The sequence below is a fragment of the Rosa chinensis genome, chromosome 3 (genome assembly GCF_002994745.2).
Source record: "Rosa chinensis cultivar Old Blush chromosome 3, RchiOBHm-V2, whole genome shotgun sequence".
In the NCBI taxonomy this organism is placed as follows: domain Eukaryota; kingdom Viridiplantae; phylum Streptophyta; class Magnoliopsida; order Rosales; family Rosaceae; genus Rosa; species Rosa chinensis.
Window position 1 is genome coordinate 10,964,990 of NC_037090.1, and position 20,797 is coordinate 10,985,786.

General features: G+C 40.6%; 2 protein-coding genes and 1 long non-coding RNA gene across 3 annotated transcripts; 1 reads left to right on the plus strand and 2 right to left on the minus strand.

Moving 5' to 3' along the window:
• Positions 1-4,128: 4,128 nt before the first annotated feature.
• Positions 4,129-6,699, plus strand: LOC112192857 (protein ENDOPLASMIC RETICULUM-ARRESTED PEN3). The gene has a single exon (XM_024332759.2). The coding sequence runs from the start codon at positions 4,550-4,552 to the stop codon at positions 5,975-5,977; it is 1,428 nt and encodes a 475-aa protein (XP_024188527.1). The 5' UTR covers positions 4,129-4,549; the 3' UTR covers positions 5,978-6,699.
• A 1,713-nt stretch (positions 6,700-8,412) lies between these two features.
• On the minus strand, positions 8,413-9,063 carry LOC112194103 (NDR1/HIN1-like protein 10). Its single transcript, XM_024334361.1, has one exon. It carries the CDS (start codon positions 9,061-9,063, stop codon positions 8,413-8,415), a length of 651 nt encoding a protein of 216 aa, XP_024190129.1.
• A 6,075-nt stretch (positions 9,064-15,138) lies between these two features.
• On the minus strand, positions 15,139-15,671 carry LOC121052339. The gene is made up of 2 exons (XR_005808746.1): positions 15,533-15,671; positions 15,139-15,252 (listed from the first exon to the last, which is right to left on the minus strand). It is a non-coding gene; the product is annotated as an uncharacterized LOC121052339 (long non-coding RNA).
• Between the last annotated feature and the right edge of the window lie 5,126 nt (positions 15,672-20,797).

Sequence of the window (20,797 nt, forward strand, 5' to 3'; positions counted from 1 at the left end):
TGTGATATTATGGGGGGTTTTGGATGCGGTCCTTCTCATGAGTCATCGAGTCATATATAGGGGGACCATATAACTATAAGGTTGAAATATTGGTGTGTGATATAAATATATATTTTACCTGCTCGATCGATTTGTCCCTCCAACTTAATTATATGTTTATACATTATTTATATAAGGCAACGGTATTGAATTGGTGTATGACAGCACAGGCTGTTTTAACTCCATAACAGTAGTGCTAATTATCAAAATCTGTCTGCTGGGACCTTTCCGCCACAAATCACAATGCCGGTCTTAAATTTCACATGCATAGTCATGTTCAAGGTTAGGCTAGCCTCTGTGTTGGGTCACAGGCTCACAGCTTGAATACTCATCCTCCAGATAGATCAGATAACGTGGGGGCAGAGAGAGTCAGAGACGCGGCCTCCTTATTAGTTGAAGACAAAGTAGTGTATCGGTGGATATGAGCAGGGGCGGATTCAGAATTTTTTTTCAAGTAAGGCAAGTCAATGACAATAGGAAAAGGGAGGAAAATTAGAGAGAAGCTGCAAATTTTAGAGGCAATTTTGAAGATTTTGCCTTAGTTTTACCCTGTTTTTGCCTTGATTTTGTCTAATGTCTGCCATTTTCTTTCTCAATTAACCTTGTTTTGCTCTATTTTTACCACTTTCACATCCCTTGCCTACACCAAATCAATAGTATAGGCAACTGTCCAAGCTGGGCTCTATGTGGATCCGCCCCTGGGTATGAGATACCCTCATTTACAACTATTTGAGCAAAAATTTACAACTATTTGAACCAAAATTACAACATTGAGAACAAAAGTTACCATATTCATTTACACTATTTACATATAGTTAAACAAAAATTACAACATTGACAACAAATTTATTCAAAAGCTTGTAAAAATGTCGTAAGAGGTGTAATTACCATTATTAGAACTAAGATTACAACATTAACAACGAATTTGTTCAAAAACTTGTAAAATGTCGTAAGAGTGTAATTACCATTATTAGAATTAAGATTACTCAAAGTAGGACTCAAATTAAAATTTTGACAACAAAATTTGTTCTCACTTTTGTAAATGTGGGTATGAGATACCCACCACTACACTAGAATTTCCCTATTAGTTGATCGTCTTTGCTACTCATTTTATCCCATGTTATAGTGTTTGATGTGCTATAATAGTGAACTCAAATGAATTGGATTCAGTTGGTCGATCAAGAAGTCTTTCATTACACCCATACTTGCCCCATTTGTGTTGACCTCCATTCATTCCTTTGAGGCGACTGATTAAAATGTTGAATGAGGACGATTCATTTCACTTGACGCTGTTTTTAAATGGAATGTATTAAATAATACCTCATAAAATTCTTATGAAAGGTCTTACGTGCATTGCATTTTCGCTGTAGGATACCACTAAACACCAGATTGATCAAGCTGTATCGGAGTTTCAAAACTATAACATAACAGACTAATGGGGACCTAGATAGCTCACCAGTCGTATATATTTAAAAAGCATGTACGTGTTAAAATTTATGAGCTAGCTAGGGGCAGTACATTCCACTATTCCAAGTTCCAAACTCCACACTGTACGTTTGGGATGAAATCAATTGTCTCAAATTTTTGTGTCTCAATTCTGTTCTCTCAACATGATTGATCTACAGAGATTAAAAAAGAGAACAAAAGATCAAAAAAAATATTCTTTCCATTTCTGTGAATCAATCATGTTGAGGGGACAAATAAAATAAGGAAAACAGCCGGTCTCACCCCGTACGTTCTGTTTACCTAGAGAGGTGTAGATAATTATGAGGAGGAGCAGCTGCAGCCGAAGAAGAAGCAGCAGCAGGTGCGCGAGTTCCGCATCAAGATCAATTGCTGGTTTTGTTTATACGTGGTAAGCAATAATTGACTTTCGCCACCAGTCAAAACTTTGTCCCTATTGGATCCCTTTGTGTGTGTATACCGTGTTCCTTAGGGTTTCTACTGGACGGACTTTTAGGTGGCGACTGATGATCATTAGTTTTCAGAGCAGGTCGATTGATGGCATTCGCCAAAAACCTGCAAAGAAGTAAATACGTAGGTCATGATTTATTATCAGGCCCAATTAATCCTGAACATCCCGTACGTGTGTCAGCATGAGAGTGGTTCTCTCACCTCTTAATAATGCCATAAATGGCCACTCGTGTCCACAAGTACTCTTAAATATTGCTTAATTGGCTTTTCCAAAGGGAAATCAATATGACTATATAATGGAAATCTATGGCTGACTTCCAACCATCAGATTAGAAGAAGATTCTACCCTAAAATATCCCATGTTAATCTTAAACTCAAAACTACTAAAAATATCCTTAATGAGATACATGTCATGTTTATATACGGTCTAACAGTAGTCTGACCGACGGATATTATTGTGCTCAGAGTTGAGGTCTGCAATTTAGGAGAAAAGTTTCCCATAAGTATTTTATATTTCATCTCACAAGGATTTATGATACTCTACTGTTGTGGGATATTTTTTTGAAAAGTAATAAAATTACAAATTACTTCCTCTAATACAACCAACTCTCAACCAAGTCCCACTCAGACTAGGGTAATGGCAGCCCTAAACCCTAGTCTCCCCGGTTTCGGGGTTTTCCAATGGCGGCCAACTCCGGCCTCGCCCCTAAGTGGAACATTCCTCTCCACACTTTGTGGCTTCTATTCAGCCCTGCACTGCTGGTTGTCTTCGGCGAACACCCCTCCAAAGAAACCTTTTTATCAGAATGGATCTCTCGACCATGAACCTGAACCTTCTCATGGGGATTCTCAAAGGAGATTTGGCCTTCAGTGTTGGGGCGTTGAGGCTGTCCAGCGCCGGTTTGCAGGGCGGGTTACTTCGGGTCGGATCCGACCGAGTCGAGCGAGGCTAAAGGATGCAGGGCTAGAGTTGCAGGGGATGTCCAGATCCGGTGGGTTGTTCCAGCCATGGCAGGGACAATTCCTCTGTACTCAGAGCAAGGCGACCAGGTGGGGTCCGCTCCGAGTTGTTGAGATGGCGATTTGGAGAAGATTTCCAATTTGGCACAGAAGGCGAATTGGAATTGGGGTGGCTACCTTAGTGGGAATGGCGTGATCACGAAGAACAACATCTACTGATGTGGGTTGGATCCGATCTGCACGCGCAGTGGTGGTCCTGTCTGCAGGAGTGGAGGCAAGCAGTATGGCCGCGGGACAGCTTTGCTCTAAGCCTGGATGCACTTCCCATGCTCATTGCAGGAAGGTGAAGGTCCAGCTGGTTGTATGTGCCGGGGTGCAGGCCGTGGCCTGCATAATTGATGACAGTGTACAAGCTGCGGCGGAGGCAGTAGCCATGACGGGATGTGGTGCAGAAGAGGGGGTGCCCAGATTAATTGAGAGACCGACCAATTGGAGGCCTAAATCACTCATGTGGCCCAGGTTAGGTGGATGGCCCAAATCAGATTGGGAGTATTAGGTGTCCCAAATATTTGGAACTGTTTCTTGGATTATGACCCATTTGTGGACCGAAATGAGGGATCCTAATTCTCTAGGGTTTCGTATTTGAGATCCTGGTGGTTTGATCCATAGTAGTGTTTTTGCCCGCATCATGCAGCAATGGAGTTTTCCAGACCTCCTGGCCCTAACTGTTATGGGAAAGGAGGAGTCTAATTTTGTTTTTCTTTCTAAACTTTGCCTAATTACTATGTTTAGTTTTCATAGTTGTTAGGCTCGCTTTTGAATAAGTGAGCACTGGTTGTCTAATGGGTGGTGTTAGCATACCACGTCCTAAACTTGTCTAAAGATGGTAAGGGAAGATATGTATCTGTGTCATTCTGGCTTGAGTTGAATGAAATGATTAATTTGGTTAAAAAAAAAATCCAACTCTCAAATTATCAATTTTTTTTTTTTTGAAAAGGAATAAAATTACAAACAAGTTCCTTTAGTACAACCAACTCTTAAATTATCAAAAAACAAAGCATGTGAAGCCGGAAGAGAATGACTCCAACTCTGAGCTTGAGATTGGGATGTTGGTTGGTTCGATACTACAACTTGGAGTTTGTACTTATCATTCTTCCACTCTTTTGAAGTCATTCGAGCTCGGGTCTAGCTAGACTTGACTGGCGTGCTGCGATGTGCCTAACTCCGAAGGTCTTCTTTTAAGTGACGAGCCCACTTTGCTTGGGCGGTCCATCTGTGCCTCATGTTTGTGGGGTTGGGCCTCATACTTTTCTTCACGGGCTTGGGGACAGTCCTAGTTGGTTTGGGCTTGAACCATATTACAAAGTCGGCGTTTCCTATGGGTTGGCCCAAAAAAGGCGCTCTTTGTGATCGTCATCTTTAGGACTTAAAAAGACCAAAATGCGCTTTCAGTGGATTTTGTTTTGCACACAACTACACAAACAACCATTGAGATATTTTCATGCAATTTCAAGGGCACTAGCGTAAAATAACCATACTGCATTGAGAAAGTCACCACATTTCTTTGGTTGCTCCTACTAGTAGTTCACGTAAAGTTGTTGACCGTTTCAACCAATCTTCAACTTCACGGCCACTAATGGAAAACGGTAACCACCACACAGCCACCGGCCCTCGCTCCGACGACCGTATCAAGCTCAACGTCGGAGGCAAGCTCTTCGAAACTACCTTATCGACAATCCAGGCAGGCGGTCCCGACTCTCTCTTAGCCGCCCTCTCGAGCCGGACATCCGACGACCCGGACCCGGTTTTCATAGACCGGGACCCGGAGATCTTCTCAGTCATACTCTCTCTCCTCCGCTCCGACGGTCTCCCTTCCACGGCTCGCCGATTCGCCAAGCAAGAACTCGCCGATGAAGCTCTCTACTACGGCATCGAGTCGCAGCTCAAGTCGGCGATGTTGCCGCCTCCGTTGTCAGGAATCGACGCCTCGATCGTCACAACTGTACAGCCCGCCTCCGACGGCCTCCCCTCGGCGATCACAGCCGGTACCGACGGCTCCGTTTGGATCGCACACGGCGGTCAAATATCCAGCTACGATTGGAATCTGTGCCACGCCGGAACGATCCGTACTCATTTGGAGGACATAAACTCGATTTGCCGAGTGTATCCTGAAATCGCCGCCGTAGGATCCGAATCCGACCCGGGACTCCACTTCTACGACTTCTCCGGCGTGCGAAACATGGGGTCGATCCACTGGACCGACCCGGCCGACCCGAGAATCTTCAAGGCCCGAGTTACCTCCATCTCGAACTCGCCGAGCTCAGTCTTCGCCGCTTTCGATTGCCCGCACAGAGAGAACTGCATCTTAGTGATCGACAAATCAACGCTCAAGATCGTCGGTGAGCTGAGCAGGCAATCCGGAAGCTCGGCGAAGAACTTGGCCGTCGGAAAGCTGACGTGGCTGCCTGAAACGGGCTTGATTGTTGGGAGCTCCGTCACTTGCGGTGCGTTCGGGTACTCGGGTTATATCCGAATGTGGGACCCGAGGTCCAAGGAGGTGGTTTGGGAGACGAACGAGCCGGGGTCGGGGCGGAGCAGTAGGTTCGGGGACTCCTTTGCCGACGTCGACGTGGACATTGAGGAGTCGACTCTGTTCAAGGTGTGTTCAAAGTCTGGAGATTTGGCAATAGCAGACCTGCGTAATTTAGGGGATGATCCGTGGGTTTATTTACAAGATAAGGACCCAAGCATGAGGAACATTAAGGGGGGTGGCAATAGCAGTAGTGTAATTCACTGTTACAAAAACCAAGCCTTTGTGGGCAGAGATGGTGCCTTGGAGGTTTGGTCTAGACTGCCGAGAGCCGAAAATAGGGTGGATAGAGAAAGTGAGGTTTGCGAGGGATTGTATAGGAGGAATTTTGTGGATAAAGAGGAGGATGCTCAGAGAGGGATTATAAAGAAAATCGAAGGCGGTGGGAATAGACTGTTTGTTGTTAGAGAAGATGTTGAAGGTATTGAGGTGTGGGAGAGCTCTCGTTCTTCTGGTGCAGTTTCAGTTTTGTGAAGCAGAAGTAGGCTCTGTAACATCAATGTGTTACTGTACCATATGTTGAGTTTGTGACACATTGTCTGATATTTCCTATTGGTTCTTCCTCTTATGGATGAAATATTTAGATATCTCATTTACCTTCAGTTATGGCTCAACTCTAACTGATCCAAGTCGAACCTTTTCCTTTAATTTCATGCCCAAGGAAGAAATACCTTGAAAGCAAGTTAGTTTTGAGGGACTGTTTACTATGAGCAGTCTGCTTTTTTATGAAGCTGTAGCTCTTCAAATAAAATTGGAGGCTTTCAATTAGCTCATACTCGGATGGCTTGAATTTTGTTGTGTCAGCACTTTGATGAGAACTCGTTGTCAATGAGTAGCAGTAGTGGATTTGTTTTCCATAGGCATTCTGTGGTTGTGGCAGTTATTCATGGGCTTTCTGACTTGCATGATATGCTGTCTGGACGATGAAAACAAACTTTCCTAGTGCCACAGTCATCAATTTTGAAAGAATTTGCCTTGGTGGCTTCTCACAACAGAGGACCAAAAACTTTGGCTTGCAGGTAAGGGCTTTTTGTCAATGGAAATACTACCAGTACTTTGTAAGGCTACAAGCACCTGTAGTTTATATTAGTTAAGAGTGCAAGGGTGAGAAACAGAAAATCTTATTGTACGTGACATCACGTCCTCTGTTGTGCGATTTTCATGTGATGATCTAATGCGTCAATGAGATTTTGGGAGCTCAAGGTGTAATTGAACTGTTGATGGGCCTTGTTTGGGTAACTTGAGCAGGCTTGGCTCTATCTAGTTGAAGCCAGACTGGCATATAGCCATGGTCTATTAGGTTTATAATAGAAGCCTACATGTGGCAAATCTTTTCTTCTTTAGTGGGTCTGTTCTTATCTGCTGAGGGGTGTTTGTACCCAAAACAAATGCGCTAAGGGTATTAGTAGTAAGTAGCTTGTGCCTCCCAATATTTTTCAGAGGCTCCCAGAGAGTGGTTAGTTCCATGCCAATGTTTTTTGGAGCCTCGGACCTATTGCCTCAGGTTTCAATTCAGTCATTCCCAAGTTCCCCTTGAATTTGATAAGTCCCATTTCAAGTTTCTTGTGAGAACCAATCTTTTCCTTCTTGAAATGCGGGTGCCAGACAGGGCTACGATTATATTGCTAATCTATAAACAAATTAAGAGATCGGTGGAACCTTTGCAGTTACTGAAGTGGAAAAAACAAGGCTGTCCTATACGTGATTCTTTGCACATCATCAATGATCTGGTGCTTCTCCTATTCTGCTGGAAATGCATTCTCTTAAACGCAAGCACATGAACTGCAACATCTCCTCCATCTCATAACGAGGGAAAATTGGGTTTTGCCAAACTGTATGTCATGCTATTCAGAAAAACAGGATCAAGGAAGATAGCTGCACCAGGTACAACATGTTATTGCTTCGTTGTGGACTTGTGGGTACTCGGTGGCTAGATGTGGTCAATAACATGGTTTGAGACAGATCCATGAGATTATCCCCATGTGTATGTTGTGGCTATTGTTTGCTTACACACGTCGAAGCTATAGATAAAATTGGGTGATATCAGCCTTTTCTACTATTTTCACAATTGCCTTTGAACCTCAAGCTACATGATTAGTCCAAAATTGGTTTATCAGGAACAGGAATTTTTGGAGCTGAGATAGTGAAAGAGGAGGCAAGCCAAGTGGCTTCCAACTTCCATGACACTATAAGAGTAGTTATTGAACACGGCCAGCGTGGTTGCTGTCTGTACTCTGATATTTTGTGCACCTTGGTGGAACGTTTTTCTTGATTCTGAAGTCATAACAGACGGACCTTGAAGCGACAGCTAATAATAAAACCTATGATTATTGTATTCAGATATCGATGTGGATTATTAGTCTTTCATTTGGGATGAGGATTATACTATATGATGAAACTACTGAAGCTTTCTGATAATAATGTGCGGTGCTTTTTCTGTTGAGCACAAATGTGGCTTGAAGGAGGTAAAAAAAGGAGATCTGGAGTCATGTTGTGATGATATGCAATGCTGCTGTAGTTGAGTATTACCGGACCTTGGCTGCAGTATCTACAGCCAATCTTATTTCCTATATTTTAGTTGTATTTTGGTATGCTTAAGTTCTAGTTGAGGGCAGGCAAAAAATTGCAAGCGCTGGAGGAGTCCGACAAAACCCCGTCAAATTCTGTGCATGGATAAATAATTGAATTCCAAAGTCTTAATCGGACCCCAAAAAAAAAAAATTCCTTAATTACAAGTTGATCAAACACAAACACATCCATTTAGAAGTAGCTTTTTTTGTTTTTTTTCCTTCCTTTTGTTTCTTTGGTTACAGATCAAAGAATCAGTCTTCCATATGACACCTTAAAAAAAAAAAGACAATTAACAAGAAGAAAGAGGTACAAGATAGAGGATTAGAGGTTCATAACATTCATGAAAACCAAGACAAGAAAAAACCAGTAACCACAGAAACATGCCCACAATTTGTAACATTGAAACTGCTACTCACGGATGTTTGATTTAAAGTACTATTTCTAGTACTTAAAGGAAGTTTCAGCTTGCAGTGGATATTTTCCGGGCCATAGTTGTGAAACTTTATTGTGCCCAACCTGAGCTTCACCCGAAGAGCGAGCACTGCATCTATATTGTAAATTCCAGTGGCAATCTCCTTGTTAAACTCGGAAATCTCCTTTTTCCCAAACTTCACCACCTGCTGCCCTTGAACAATTATGTCACTCAAAAAGGTGGTGTTCTTGTGGCCTTGGTAAAACGGTACTGTGGTATTAGGCAAAGTCACGAGGGCAAACCTCTTCTTTTGGTAGTTACCAATGACTCGGATGCGACGGTAGCTGATGCCGAGCCTTTTGTTGGGATTTCTGATGGTGAGGTTGAAGGCAAGGTTGTAGTAGAGGGTGCTGTTGGTGGTGGTGTTGGTGAAACTGAACTGGGTGAGAAGGGCATCAGTGATTGTGATTTTAGGGTTTCGGGGAAGGACGATGACCCAGATGAAAAAGATGCTTATGAGTGACAAGAACAGCGAACTACCGCTGCCACAGGCGCAGGAACTTTGGGCGTCACCCATTTCTAGTTGATCACTTGGAGAAACAGGAGGAGGTAGTTATAGAGCTTAATGTGGAACTTAACGATGAAAACGGCGGTGCTCTGAATCCTCCCCTACTTAACAAAGGCTTTCTTTATGTCTTTCAGGACTAGGAGGACTGGAGGAAAGTTTATGCTATAGCTAACTAGTTTCAATATGATATAGGACGTCCATTGACTTGAGAAATTAAATCAAGTCAATTGTACTTACTGTCTTCATTTCAGAAAAATAAACAAGCCAAGCCAACTTGCACTGGCACATGTAGTCGACATCATACCTAGATCATCACGTGCATTCACATCGATCTGGATTAAATTTAGAAGAGTGACATTGTCCTTAATTCATTTTTAACATCCATGTTAAGTTCCTGCGCCTAGCTAGTCGCGTTTCATTCATTTTTCAACGCTGTCCCTCTTCTCATCTTATAATGTAATATTTTAAATGGATCTGTTTAATTAAATTTTTGAATCATTCTTTCAAGATTATCTTTGCATCAAATTGATGATTATTTAAGTCATTTGATCATTAATGAACACCGTGAACCAGTTTAATATATAATTTATAAATAATTATTTTAGTAGTTTTTTGAGTTGAAGATGTCAATCTCATTAAGCATTTCGATAAGCAGTACAATAATAGCCTGCCCATAGGGCTATAAAAAAAAAGCTATTACACAGAGTACACCAAACAAACACATCGAAAAGAAGTGTACTTCTAAGCACACCCCTAGCACACCCACCTTTTAAATATGAAGCACAAAACAAACAATAAACAAATTCCGAATTCAAATAAAACTACCTATGAAGTCACTTGCTGTTTGCCGATTTCTTCCACTCATGCAGAAGATAAAGTCGCCGCACTTTCCACAGTAGTTGAGGTAATCACCTCCCCAACTGGAAGCTGGCCTTTTCCAACAGCGGAAATCACCTCCACCGCCTCCATTGAATCCTGCTCTTTACACACAGAAAACGAACATATCCTATCATCTGAAAAAAATACCGTATTTTCTATAGAGAATGTTAACATATACATGCCAACTTATTTTGGGCAGAATTACTTTATTCCAACAATTATGTATACATGCCATTTTGTGTCTGCAAGTCAATGCTAGCTGACAGAGCAATTGTGGGAGAACGATATAGTCAAGGACTCAACTACTCAAGTTGTAGTAGTATATATCCACTTGAGAGTAAATTAAGTCATGTTTTATAAAGTTTTATGAAATAAAAGCCATAGTTCCATCTCCATTATCTCACACACAACTATACGCGCTATATGGCTGTCGTTGAAGGTAATACGTCATGTCTCATACGCCATGGATTGGATCTTGTCAATAATTATAAGTTATAACTTCTCTCACCATCTTTCCATTTCTATGATGTTGATTTGAAGGTTAAAGAGGTCTTTTAATTTCCTCACGCGCACTAATTCATTTGTGTTGTAACGATATTACTTACTATGATCTATAACTTTTGCAATACTTGACTTACTTTTCTTCCGTAGATAGCTTTGTGATTCCGGTGCTAGTTTTATTGCGTAAAACTGATATCAATTGGCAGAATGGCAGGGCCAGCATGCAATACATACACTTAATTCGTAAATCTATTTGTTCATTAAAATGATATGATATTGGTAAAGCCGGCATAATATATCCGATATACCAAATTACAATCTTTATCAGGAAAAGTGTCCGCTATATGGTCTATCACTAATGAGGCAGCCGCAGCAGCAGCGAGCCAAACGCTGAAGATACACAATGCATAAATACAAAGCACATTGTTAATATACCCGATACACAAAATTACAATCTATATCAGGAAAATTGTTCGCTATATGGTCTATCACTGATGAGGCCGCCGCAGCTACCGCAGCAGCAGCGAGCCAAACGCTGAAGATACACAATGCACAAATACAGAGCACACAGTTAGCTATGACTTCAGAATAACATGTTTTGTTCTATTCACCAATATCCAGAATTCTAAAACATTCCTTTTGGCATTTCTGCATATATTTTGCATTATCAGTTAACTTGTTCAAATAAGTAATGTATTGATAAACTCACCAGTTCACAATAAGTCCCCATATGGCACGAGCAACGTATTCTATGATACAGCCGCACATCAAATTTACGATACAGTCATCCATGGCACACTCGTCGCACATCTTGATCCGATCTCTCTCTTTCGATCGATCTAGCAGAATATGAATTGTGTCTCTAACGAAATATTAAAGCTACACAAGGGATATAGACACCTGCCCCCGTCTATATATTTATAGTCGACACTTCAAGAGAAAATGACTAATTCAGAGAGATTAAGAGAGAGCTTAATGGCAAGCTAATAGACTGGTTCGTCCATTTTCTTTTAGGGAAAGTACATTATTATTATAAGCACCCATGAAAAACTCACAGAAAATTTCAAAGCAAAAAATTATAGTGTTGACACTGTCAATGCATTAGATCGATCTTACAAATCATATCCTCATTAGTCAATGTCAAGCCTTGTATCCCAGTTGTTCCATAAATGTTTTTGTCAATTGTAATGCACAGCTAACTGGAAAATTCTCTGGTACATCAATGTACCGATCCGATATATCAAGTAAATATAGTTTAATACAAAGATAGTAATTTGATCAATATAGAAGTAGAGTAGTCTCAATTAAATTAGTCTACCAATGCATGAAGATACTACCTCTGAATCAATATGGTATTGGTATATTGATGAATCATAGACAAACCCCCACAATATTTCAATTTTAGTAGATCTGGCAATATCCTTCAAAACTACATATTATGAACCCAAAATGTAGTGGAATTTCTAAACTTTTTCTTAGATGCCAAGCCTCCAAAACCTTGCCTATCAGCCTCTCTCAGACTCTCGATGACCACGTCATTGCGAAAATTTATTTATTAAATTCACTTTTTAGTTCAGAAAGATTCTGAAAAATAAAAAAATCCAATTTATTTTACATCATAGATGAACACCGGAGTTGGCATCAAAATTCAAAAGTTGCAGAAACCAATATGAGGTTTGCAAAATGAGTGCTGGCCAGTGCAGCACAACTGACCCGGCACTTGCAACCACGGGCTTGGGGTTGAAACTCTATGGCTGCAGTTCTGTTGCTGCATGTTTTCCCGTTGCAACAAATTCTGAGGGTGGACGAAAATGCCCCAAACTTGGAGCTTATAAGACCGTTTCCTTACTGGAATAGATCGATAGCAAGTAGCAATAATTTGTAAGATAATCTCACAATCATGGATGACATCTCTAATTAATTAGAAGTTCCCCAAACAAACAAACAAAAAATTAAAAAATAAAACATCTATACGACGGTACGACCGACCAGCTCTAATGGAAGTATAGTTGCAGTATGGTTGTTTCTGTTCACTGATATAAGATAATTCTTTTACAGTTTTACTGTTAATATCTTACCTGAGTTATTAGAATTGTTTAGATAGTTATGGTTGGGTTGTCCCTTAAATGAAGGGAAAGCCTTTATGTTTCTTTTTTCTTTTCTTTGTGTATATATAGGAAAAAGCTTGTATTCAGTTTTGTAAGGAAGTAATATCAGAAAACCTTCCACAATGTTTCTGTCTTGTTTTATTCAGGCTCATATCCCCCACTGATTAAAAAGAAGGGAAAATGACTGAAAGGTGAGACACTGTTACGGTGCCATCCAAAATTCAAATGTGGAAGGGTAATCTCGTCTATTCAGCCTAATGTCTGTAACCATCTAACCCTATCCCGTTATTCCCCCTTCCCCAAATTGAAATTGAAATCAGAAATGGTGTTTCCCTCTCTCTCTCTCTAAACCAGATCCTAAATTGACCGAGATTCTCTTAGTACTGATCCGTAAGATTCGCAATGGCCCAAAAGTGGAGATCGATCCCTTTCGCGTGGCAAGAGAGGCACCACATTATTCAAGTAAAATGGTCCCCTATCCCTTTTTTGTTTTGCGCCATTAACCCAGTAAAGGGGGGGGGAATAGAATAGTGTGAAACTTGGGGTAGAAAGTTTCGCTTTTGTTGGCTTTCAAGGGTTTTGTCTGGAGTTAGGGTTTTATGGCTTTTTTATTCTTGTCATCATCTGCAATTTTCTATTTATGTGTGTGTTTGTTGTCGGAATTTAGTGGGTGGGATGAATAAATGAATTGGGTTTAAGGACTGGGACTGGTTGGTGAAGAATTAAAATCCTAATAGATTTGGGGGTGTTTCGGTTTAGGGTTTTTATTGTTTGGTTGGTGACAGTCATAACTAGAGTACAATAGGGTTTAGGGCTTCAAAATAGGGTTTAATGGGTCTGCAAAAATGATTTTATAGAATAGTGTGAAACTTGGGGTAGAAAGTTTCGCTTTTGTTGGCTTTCAAGGGTTTTGTCTGGAGTTAGGGTTTTATGGCTTTTTTTATTCTTGTCATCATCTGCAATTTTCTATTTATGTGTGTGTTTGTTGTCAGAATTTAGTGGGTGGGATGAATAAATGAATTGGGTTTAAGGACTGGGACTGGTTGGTGAAGAATTAAAATCCCAATAGATTTGGGGGTGTTCCAGTTTAGGGTTTTTATTGTTTGGTTGGTGACAGTCATAACTAGAGTACAATAGGGTTTAGGGCTTCAAAATAGGGTTTAATGGGTCTGCAAAAATGGTTTTATAGAATAGTGTGAAACTTGGGGTAGAAAGTTTCGCTTTTGTTGTCTTTCAAGGGTTTTGTCTGGAGTTATGGTTTTATGGCGTTTTAATTCTTGTCTGACAGGACCCGCCCCGGATTTCACCTTGAAATCCAAAGTGGCCCTGCGGGGCCCACCTTAGAAGAAATTATACCAAAATTTTGGCTGAACTCCCTCTAAAAGTGAACTACCCAAAAACCTGTAGAAAAACATTTACACTTCTAAAATAATCCACCCTTATTCTTCTGGAGCCACCCTGCTCCCCGTATCACAATGTCTCCCATTTCACAAACAATTCTGCACTTAAGAATATCAACATCCTGGGTTGTCAGAGCAATCTAATGTACAGGCGTACAAGAGAATAAAATACAAGATAAAGGACCGATACTTTTATAATGCGGAAGTTATGACAGCTATGCCTCAACCCCATGTACGCTCGACCTCAAGCTAAACTGGCCTGCAAACTGGGCATTTAAAACCGAAGGGCCAAGGGGAAAACATTTAAAAACCGTTAGAGTGAGTGGACGAAAAATAAGTAATTTCGAATGAATAAGTAAAACTTAATGTCTTCCCAAGTTATTCTCTAAAACCTCGCATGCAGTAAAAATCTTGAAAACACTCTTAATCATCCTCTTTACTGAAATCTCAATCACGTAAAATAGAACATCTTGAAATCTCTTAAAATCTCATCCTCAATCCTTATAAAAACATCCTTTTCATGAGGCTCGTTTGATGACTAGAAAGGACTGATGTCTAGTCATCTCATGCCATCTAGGAGGGATTGCCACCTACATGACGCATCAGAAGGGACTGCCAACCGAAATAGGAGGCGGTGGGTAGAAGAGACTGCCAACTAGCCACAGGTAGTTAGAAGGGATTGCCAACTAACTACCTCATGTCATCTGGAATGGACTGCCAACCAGATGAAGCATCGGAAGGGACTGCCAACCGGAATAGGAGGCGGTGGGTAGAAGGGACTGTCAACTAGCCACATGTAGTTAGAAGGGACTGCCAACTAACTACCTCATGTCATCTGGAAGGGACTGCCAACCAGGTGACTCATCGGAAGGGACTGCCAACAGGAATGTAGTCTGGAAAGGACTGCCAACCAGACTATTACCTAGAAGGGACTGCCAACTAGGTAATATACGCATGCGCCGAAGATAGCCTCCTCAATAAACTTAATAGCCTCCTCAATAAACTAGAAACAACCTCTTTCAGTTACTTGCTTTCAGAAAGAAACTCGCTATTACTTCAATAAAACATTAAAAATTCACAAAAAACATAACTCAGGATTATCTCGCTAACTCAAATCTCAGTATCTCAATAAATCCTCGAAAGTATAAATCAAATACTCTGTAAATCAATTAGGGCTGGCCTCGGTTCTGTTTTTCAATTTTTTTACCGGAACCGAAACCGGAACCGATGATGTTTTTCCGGTTCGGTGTTGCTACATTTTTTTGCCGGAACCGACTTGGAACGGTTCGGTTACGGCTTGTAACCGGTTCCTGTACACACAGCAAAACAGCAGCAAACCTATCCAGTTTCTCAGCTTCCCAGCCACGTTATGTTTTGCAATTTTCTCAATTTCTCCACTAAAGAACACAGCAAAACTGGAGGAGGAGGAGAAGAGGAGGAGAAGAAGAATATGGCTGCAATAGATCTGGAGAAATCTATGTTCTGCAATTTTCTCAGTTTCTCCACTAAAGAACACAGCAAAACTGGAGGAGGGGGAGAAGAGGAGGAGAAGAAGAATATGGCTGCAATAGATCTGGAGAAATCTCATACCAGTAGTTATGAAGAAGAAGAAGAGAAGATCGATTCAAATTGATGAAATATGACTCCAGTAGTCTGGTACAATCGAGAATATAGAGAAAGAGAAAGAGACAGAACAGAGAAAGAGAAAGAATAGAGAAAGAGAAAAGGAGAGAATAAAGAAAAGAAAGGAAATAAAGAAAGAGAAAAGGAAAGAGAAAGAAGAACAGAGAAAGAATAAAGAAAGAGAAAAGGAAAGAGAAAGAAGAACAGACAAAGAGAAAGAATAAAGAAAGAGAAAATGAGGTGGTGGACGACCGAGAGACAGAGAGAAATGGGAAAGAGAAGGGTGAGGTTTGTATTTTATTATAAAAAAAAGACAGAATAAGGGTTTGGGTAGTGGAAAGTGGCTTTATGGGGAAGGAGTAAGACCGGCAGCAATGGATATCGGTTCCAGACACTCTTCGGGAACTAAGAACCGAAACCGAACCGAAAACTTACAAAATGGTTCGGTTATGAAAATAAACTGATTTTGACAGCCAAGAACCGCACCGAACCGCACCGAACCGGCCATTTCGGTTCGGTTCTTCCGGTTTTCGGTTTGAAAATCCCAGCCCTAAAATCAATAAATACTTTCGGAAAGAAATCTCAATCTAACTCAAGGCTGATAAGTGCGGAGATCAAAGCTCAATAAATCTCGATAATTCAATCATGCTCAAATATTTGCTAAATCCTTCGTACTCGTATATCTTCATAAAAACTTATATTCGAAATCAATAATTCTCATAATATTTTCTGAATCAGTCACTTCCCGAAAATCATTTCCCAACTCAATAACTCATAAATAAATAGCTTGAAAAATCTATTGAAAGCCCTCGGGAAGGAAATCCACTAAAAATCCCGTAACTCATAGAGCATAATAAATCCTAAGAAATCAAGCTCATAAAATCATAATACTCAATAATTCAAATAATAAATTAAACCTTAATCGGAAAATAATAATATACTGCATGCACATTTAATTTAAAATAAATGTCCATTCACAGTATTGTATAGGCGACCATGCATATGAGTTCCTTTGTCGAGCAATAGCTCGGTACGTCGCCATGTACACAATTATTTTCCGTGAATAACTATTCAACAATCAAATACGATTCTCAAAATCAAATCCTCATAAATCATCTCTCCACTTCTTCTCTGATTCAACCCAAATTTTACATTTAATACCAATTCGTTATCTTAAAGGTTCCAAGTCAAAACCAAGAGATATCCGACGGTTGGATTCTCGTAAATCGATAATCGAAATCCTAAATTCCCAGAAATTCATAATCAATTAAAAACTTCTCCCATTCCAACCAAATTCACATATTCAACCTCTACAAAAATTATAGGATTTAACTAGCTAAAAAAAATAGAATTTAAATTACTGTTCAAATGCACTACTGTTCACGCACCGCACTGTTCACGTATGATACTGCTCATGATGCAGCCAACTCCTCCTCCGGCCACCAAATTTCAACCACAGAATCATCTCAACATTCTAAGAAATTTTCACAACTGTGACCAAGTGAGAAAATACCTTGAACTGCTCCAATTTTGTCGATGAACACAAATCCAGAAATTTCCAAACCCACCAATTTGGAAATCCTTTAAATTCTCCTACCAAACGTGGAAATTTCAGCTAGAAGCCTTCATAGAAAACGATCAGTGGCTCGATGTGCTCCTAATAGGGCCAATTTCACCTCTGGAATGATTGAAAAAAGGAGAATTTTTCCGGAGAAGCGAACTGCTACAGTAACAATGATTGCCGGGATTAGAGGAGGAAGAGACGGTCCACGACCAATTGGAATCATGTCGATCAGACGCCGGACGGTGAAGAAATCGGAAAAAGAAGAAGGGAGGGCGACGCAGGGGAAGAGGGAGAGGAGAGAGAGTCGGGGGGAAACCTACCACAGTAACTTCTGATATATATAGAAAGTTATCATGAACAATAATTTCACATTTTAAGCCATAACTTTGGCATACGAACTCCGATCTTTACGTACCACATGTGCACGCGCTCGGTTTAATGTCCTCTACAACTTTCATGAAGAAAATTTTCTTAAAATCTGATCCGAAAAAAAAGTCAACTTTTAGGGCCCCTTAAAATGTCAAAACGGAGCAAAAAATTAAATGTAATTGTCGTTTACCCATCGAAAGACTCGTAAACTGGTAAATTTAGGTTCGGGACGTTACATTATCATCATCTGCAATTTTCTATTTATGTGTGTGTTTGTTGTCGGAATTTAACGGGTGGGATGAATAAATGAATTGGGTTTAAGGACTGGGACTGGTTGGTGAAGAATTAAAATCCCAATAGATTTGGGGGTGTTCCGGTTTAGGGTTTTTATTGCTTGGTTGGTGATAGTCATAACTAGAGTACAATAGGGTTTAGGGCTTCAAAATAGGGTTTAATGGGTCTGCAAAAATGGGGTTTGTAATGTGGATTAACTGTTCTAAAAAAAATGTGTTTAATTCAGACAATATTTATTAAACTTGGTTGCTGATTTTGTTGATGCAGATCCAAATGTGTTCACAATGAAAATTTGGCATGGAGGTAGGTTTCACAGTGAGAGGGGGTGTAATAGGCATTATAGTGGGGGGAGTTCTTGTTTGTGGATGAAGTAGACCCAGACAAGGTCTCTATGACTGGGTTGATATACTAGGCTTATGACATTAGGTATGAAGCCCCCCCAATGCAATTCTGGTTTAGGATTCCAGGTAGTGAACTTGTGAGTGGCTTTCTCCCTATAACCAATGATAAAGATTCTTTGGATATGTGTAAGTTTGTGCCTGATCGAGAGTCAAAGGTTGTTGGAGTTGTACATAGTCTGTGAAGCACAAAGAAGGGTGTTTAGGGCTGACGAGCTAGATGTTTATCCAGAGAATATAGATCACACTAGGTTCTTGGACTAGTGGATTGATGATATTGAAGAGGGAGAACTCATTTCTGATGGGGATGATGAGTTGAGTGTGGAAGATTGGGATCCAAGATTTGTGCCTGAGGTTGTGATTTTGGATGACGGGGTTGATAGGCCAGAGAATGAACAAATGGGCATTAGGCCAGAATGCCAGATAATGAGCATATGGGACATGGGCCTGAGCACAGTGAGATGGGACATGGGCCTGAGGATATACATATAAGAGAAGGGCCTGAGGAACCAGCAAGTGAAGATAATGGGGCACACAGAGATAGGGCTGAAGTTGAATATGCAAGGGAAAGAAAGAGACAAGTTGACAAGGGTAAGAGGCCAGTTGAAGAACATGATGATCCAGCACCTCAGAAAAAGAAGACTAAGCCAAAGAAACCCATGGAAAGAAGGTGCTCAACTAGAGCTGGAAGAGAGAGCTCAAGACAAAATGTAGATAGAGAGGTATCTACTGAGAGCTCCACTAACTCAGATGACTCCCTAAACCCTAAACTTTGAAGGGATTGTGGATTCAGATTATGATCTGAATTCTGAGGATGATGATGTTGATTTTAATCACAATGTGGATGGAGATCCCAGCAGGGTGAATGAGTGGGATGACATGGGATTTGATGGTCATATATCAGAAGAGGTTCAAAGTGAATCAGATGGTTTAAGGAGCCTCCATGGTTCTTCTGATGAGGATGGTGAGGACAGAGGGAGATTTTCTATCAAGTGTAGGAGAAGATGGAGTGGGTGGAGACAGTTCAATGGTAAGGAAGATATGAGAAACCCAAGTTTTGAATTGGGTATGGAATTTTCTAGCTCCAAGGATTTCAAGTCAGCCATTAGGAAGCATGTAGTGTTAACAAATAAGGAGATCAAGTTTCCCACCAATTCAAAACACAAGGTTTGTTTGTTTGTTTGTTTGTTTGTTTTTTTTGTAACTTGGTTACATTTTTACTTTTACTGAAATTGTGATTAAAATGTTACTGCTGACTCTAATAATTATGTACTTGTGGCTTTAACAAGGTCTGTGCCAAGTGTGTAACATCTCTGAAGTGTCCTTGGAGGATCTATGCTTCTACAATAGAAAAGTCAAATCCAACCATCTGGTTTAGAAGCATTCAAATTGAGCACAGCTCTAGCAGTATTGGGAAGAAAGTGTATCATATGCATGCACCCTTTATAGCAGAGGAGTATTTTGATTTCTTCATGACTTATCCAAATTGGACCAGAGAAGGCATGCAGAATGCAATCAACAAGGACCAATTGGCATGGAAGGTGACTACCAAATGTGTTATAGAGCCAAGGTCAAGGCAATGAAGTTGGCTCAAGGGGGCCATGAAGACTAATACAACATGCTGGAGAGCCATGCTCATAAACTGAAGAAAAGGAATCCTGGGACATCAGTGTGGATTCATATAGAATTAGAAGGGGAAGTCACAAGGTTCAAGAGGATATACATTTGCTTGGTTGCTTTAAAGAAGGGGTGGAGGGAAGGATGTAGGCCGATTATAGGGTTGGATGGCTGTCACCTGAACGGGGTGCACAAGGGGCAATTGCTATCAGCAGTTGGGGTAGATAGAAATAATGGAATTTACCTCATTTCATGGGCTGTGGTGGAGGCAGAGTTGGACTTGGTGGAGGACCTGGAATAAAACCATTCAAGCCATTACAGCTTCATGAGTGATAAACAAAAGGGACTTGAGCAAGCAATAAATGAGTTGTTTCTAGATGCTTCACACAGGCATTGTGTGAGACATCTACATAACAACTCTAAAAATGATGGACACAAAGGTTTGCCTTTATCACTACCTAAATTGGTTTAAATGCAATACATGGTTGATTTTAACTGTTTCACTACTTGCTTGTAGGTTTGGAGTTAAAGCAAAAATTGTGGGCAGTTGCTAGGAGATGTATCCTAAACACATTCACAGAAGCAATAGAGGACCTGAATAAGAGCTCAATCACAGCATGGAAATGGTGCATGGATAGACCAGCAATCCACTGGTCAAAGTCACACTTTGATCACAAATTCAAGTGTGACTTGCTCTGAATAACCACAATGAGAGCTTCAACAAGAGCATTCTCCAAGCAAGGAAGAAGCCAATCCTGAGCTGTTTGGAGGAAGTTAGAACACAAACAATAGTGAGGATGACAAATAAGAGGCAATTTGGGAGTAGATGGAGGTGTAAAGTGGGGCCAAGAGTGGAAAAGACCATCAAGAAGGCAGTATAGTGGAGTATTGAATACAGAGCTGTGCAATCAAGTGCTTGGAGGTTTGAGATTCAAGTATGCGGTGTAAGACCTGCACTTGCATAAGATGGGATGTCTCTGGGATACCTTG

What these genes read in the sequence shown, in the direction of transcription:
- LOC112194103 (XM_024334361.1), bottom strand. Translation starts at nt 9,063, where the DNA reads ATGGGTGACGCCCAAAGTTCCTGCGCCTGTGGCAGCGGTAGTTCGCTG.
- LOC112192857 (XM_024332759.2), top strand. Translation starts at nt 4,550, where the DNA reads ATGGAAAACGGTAACCACCACACAGCCACCGGCCCTCGCTCCGACGAC.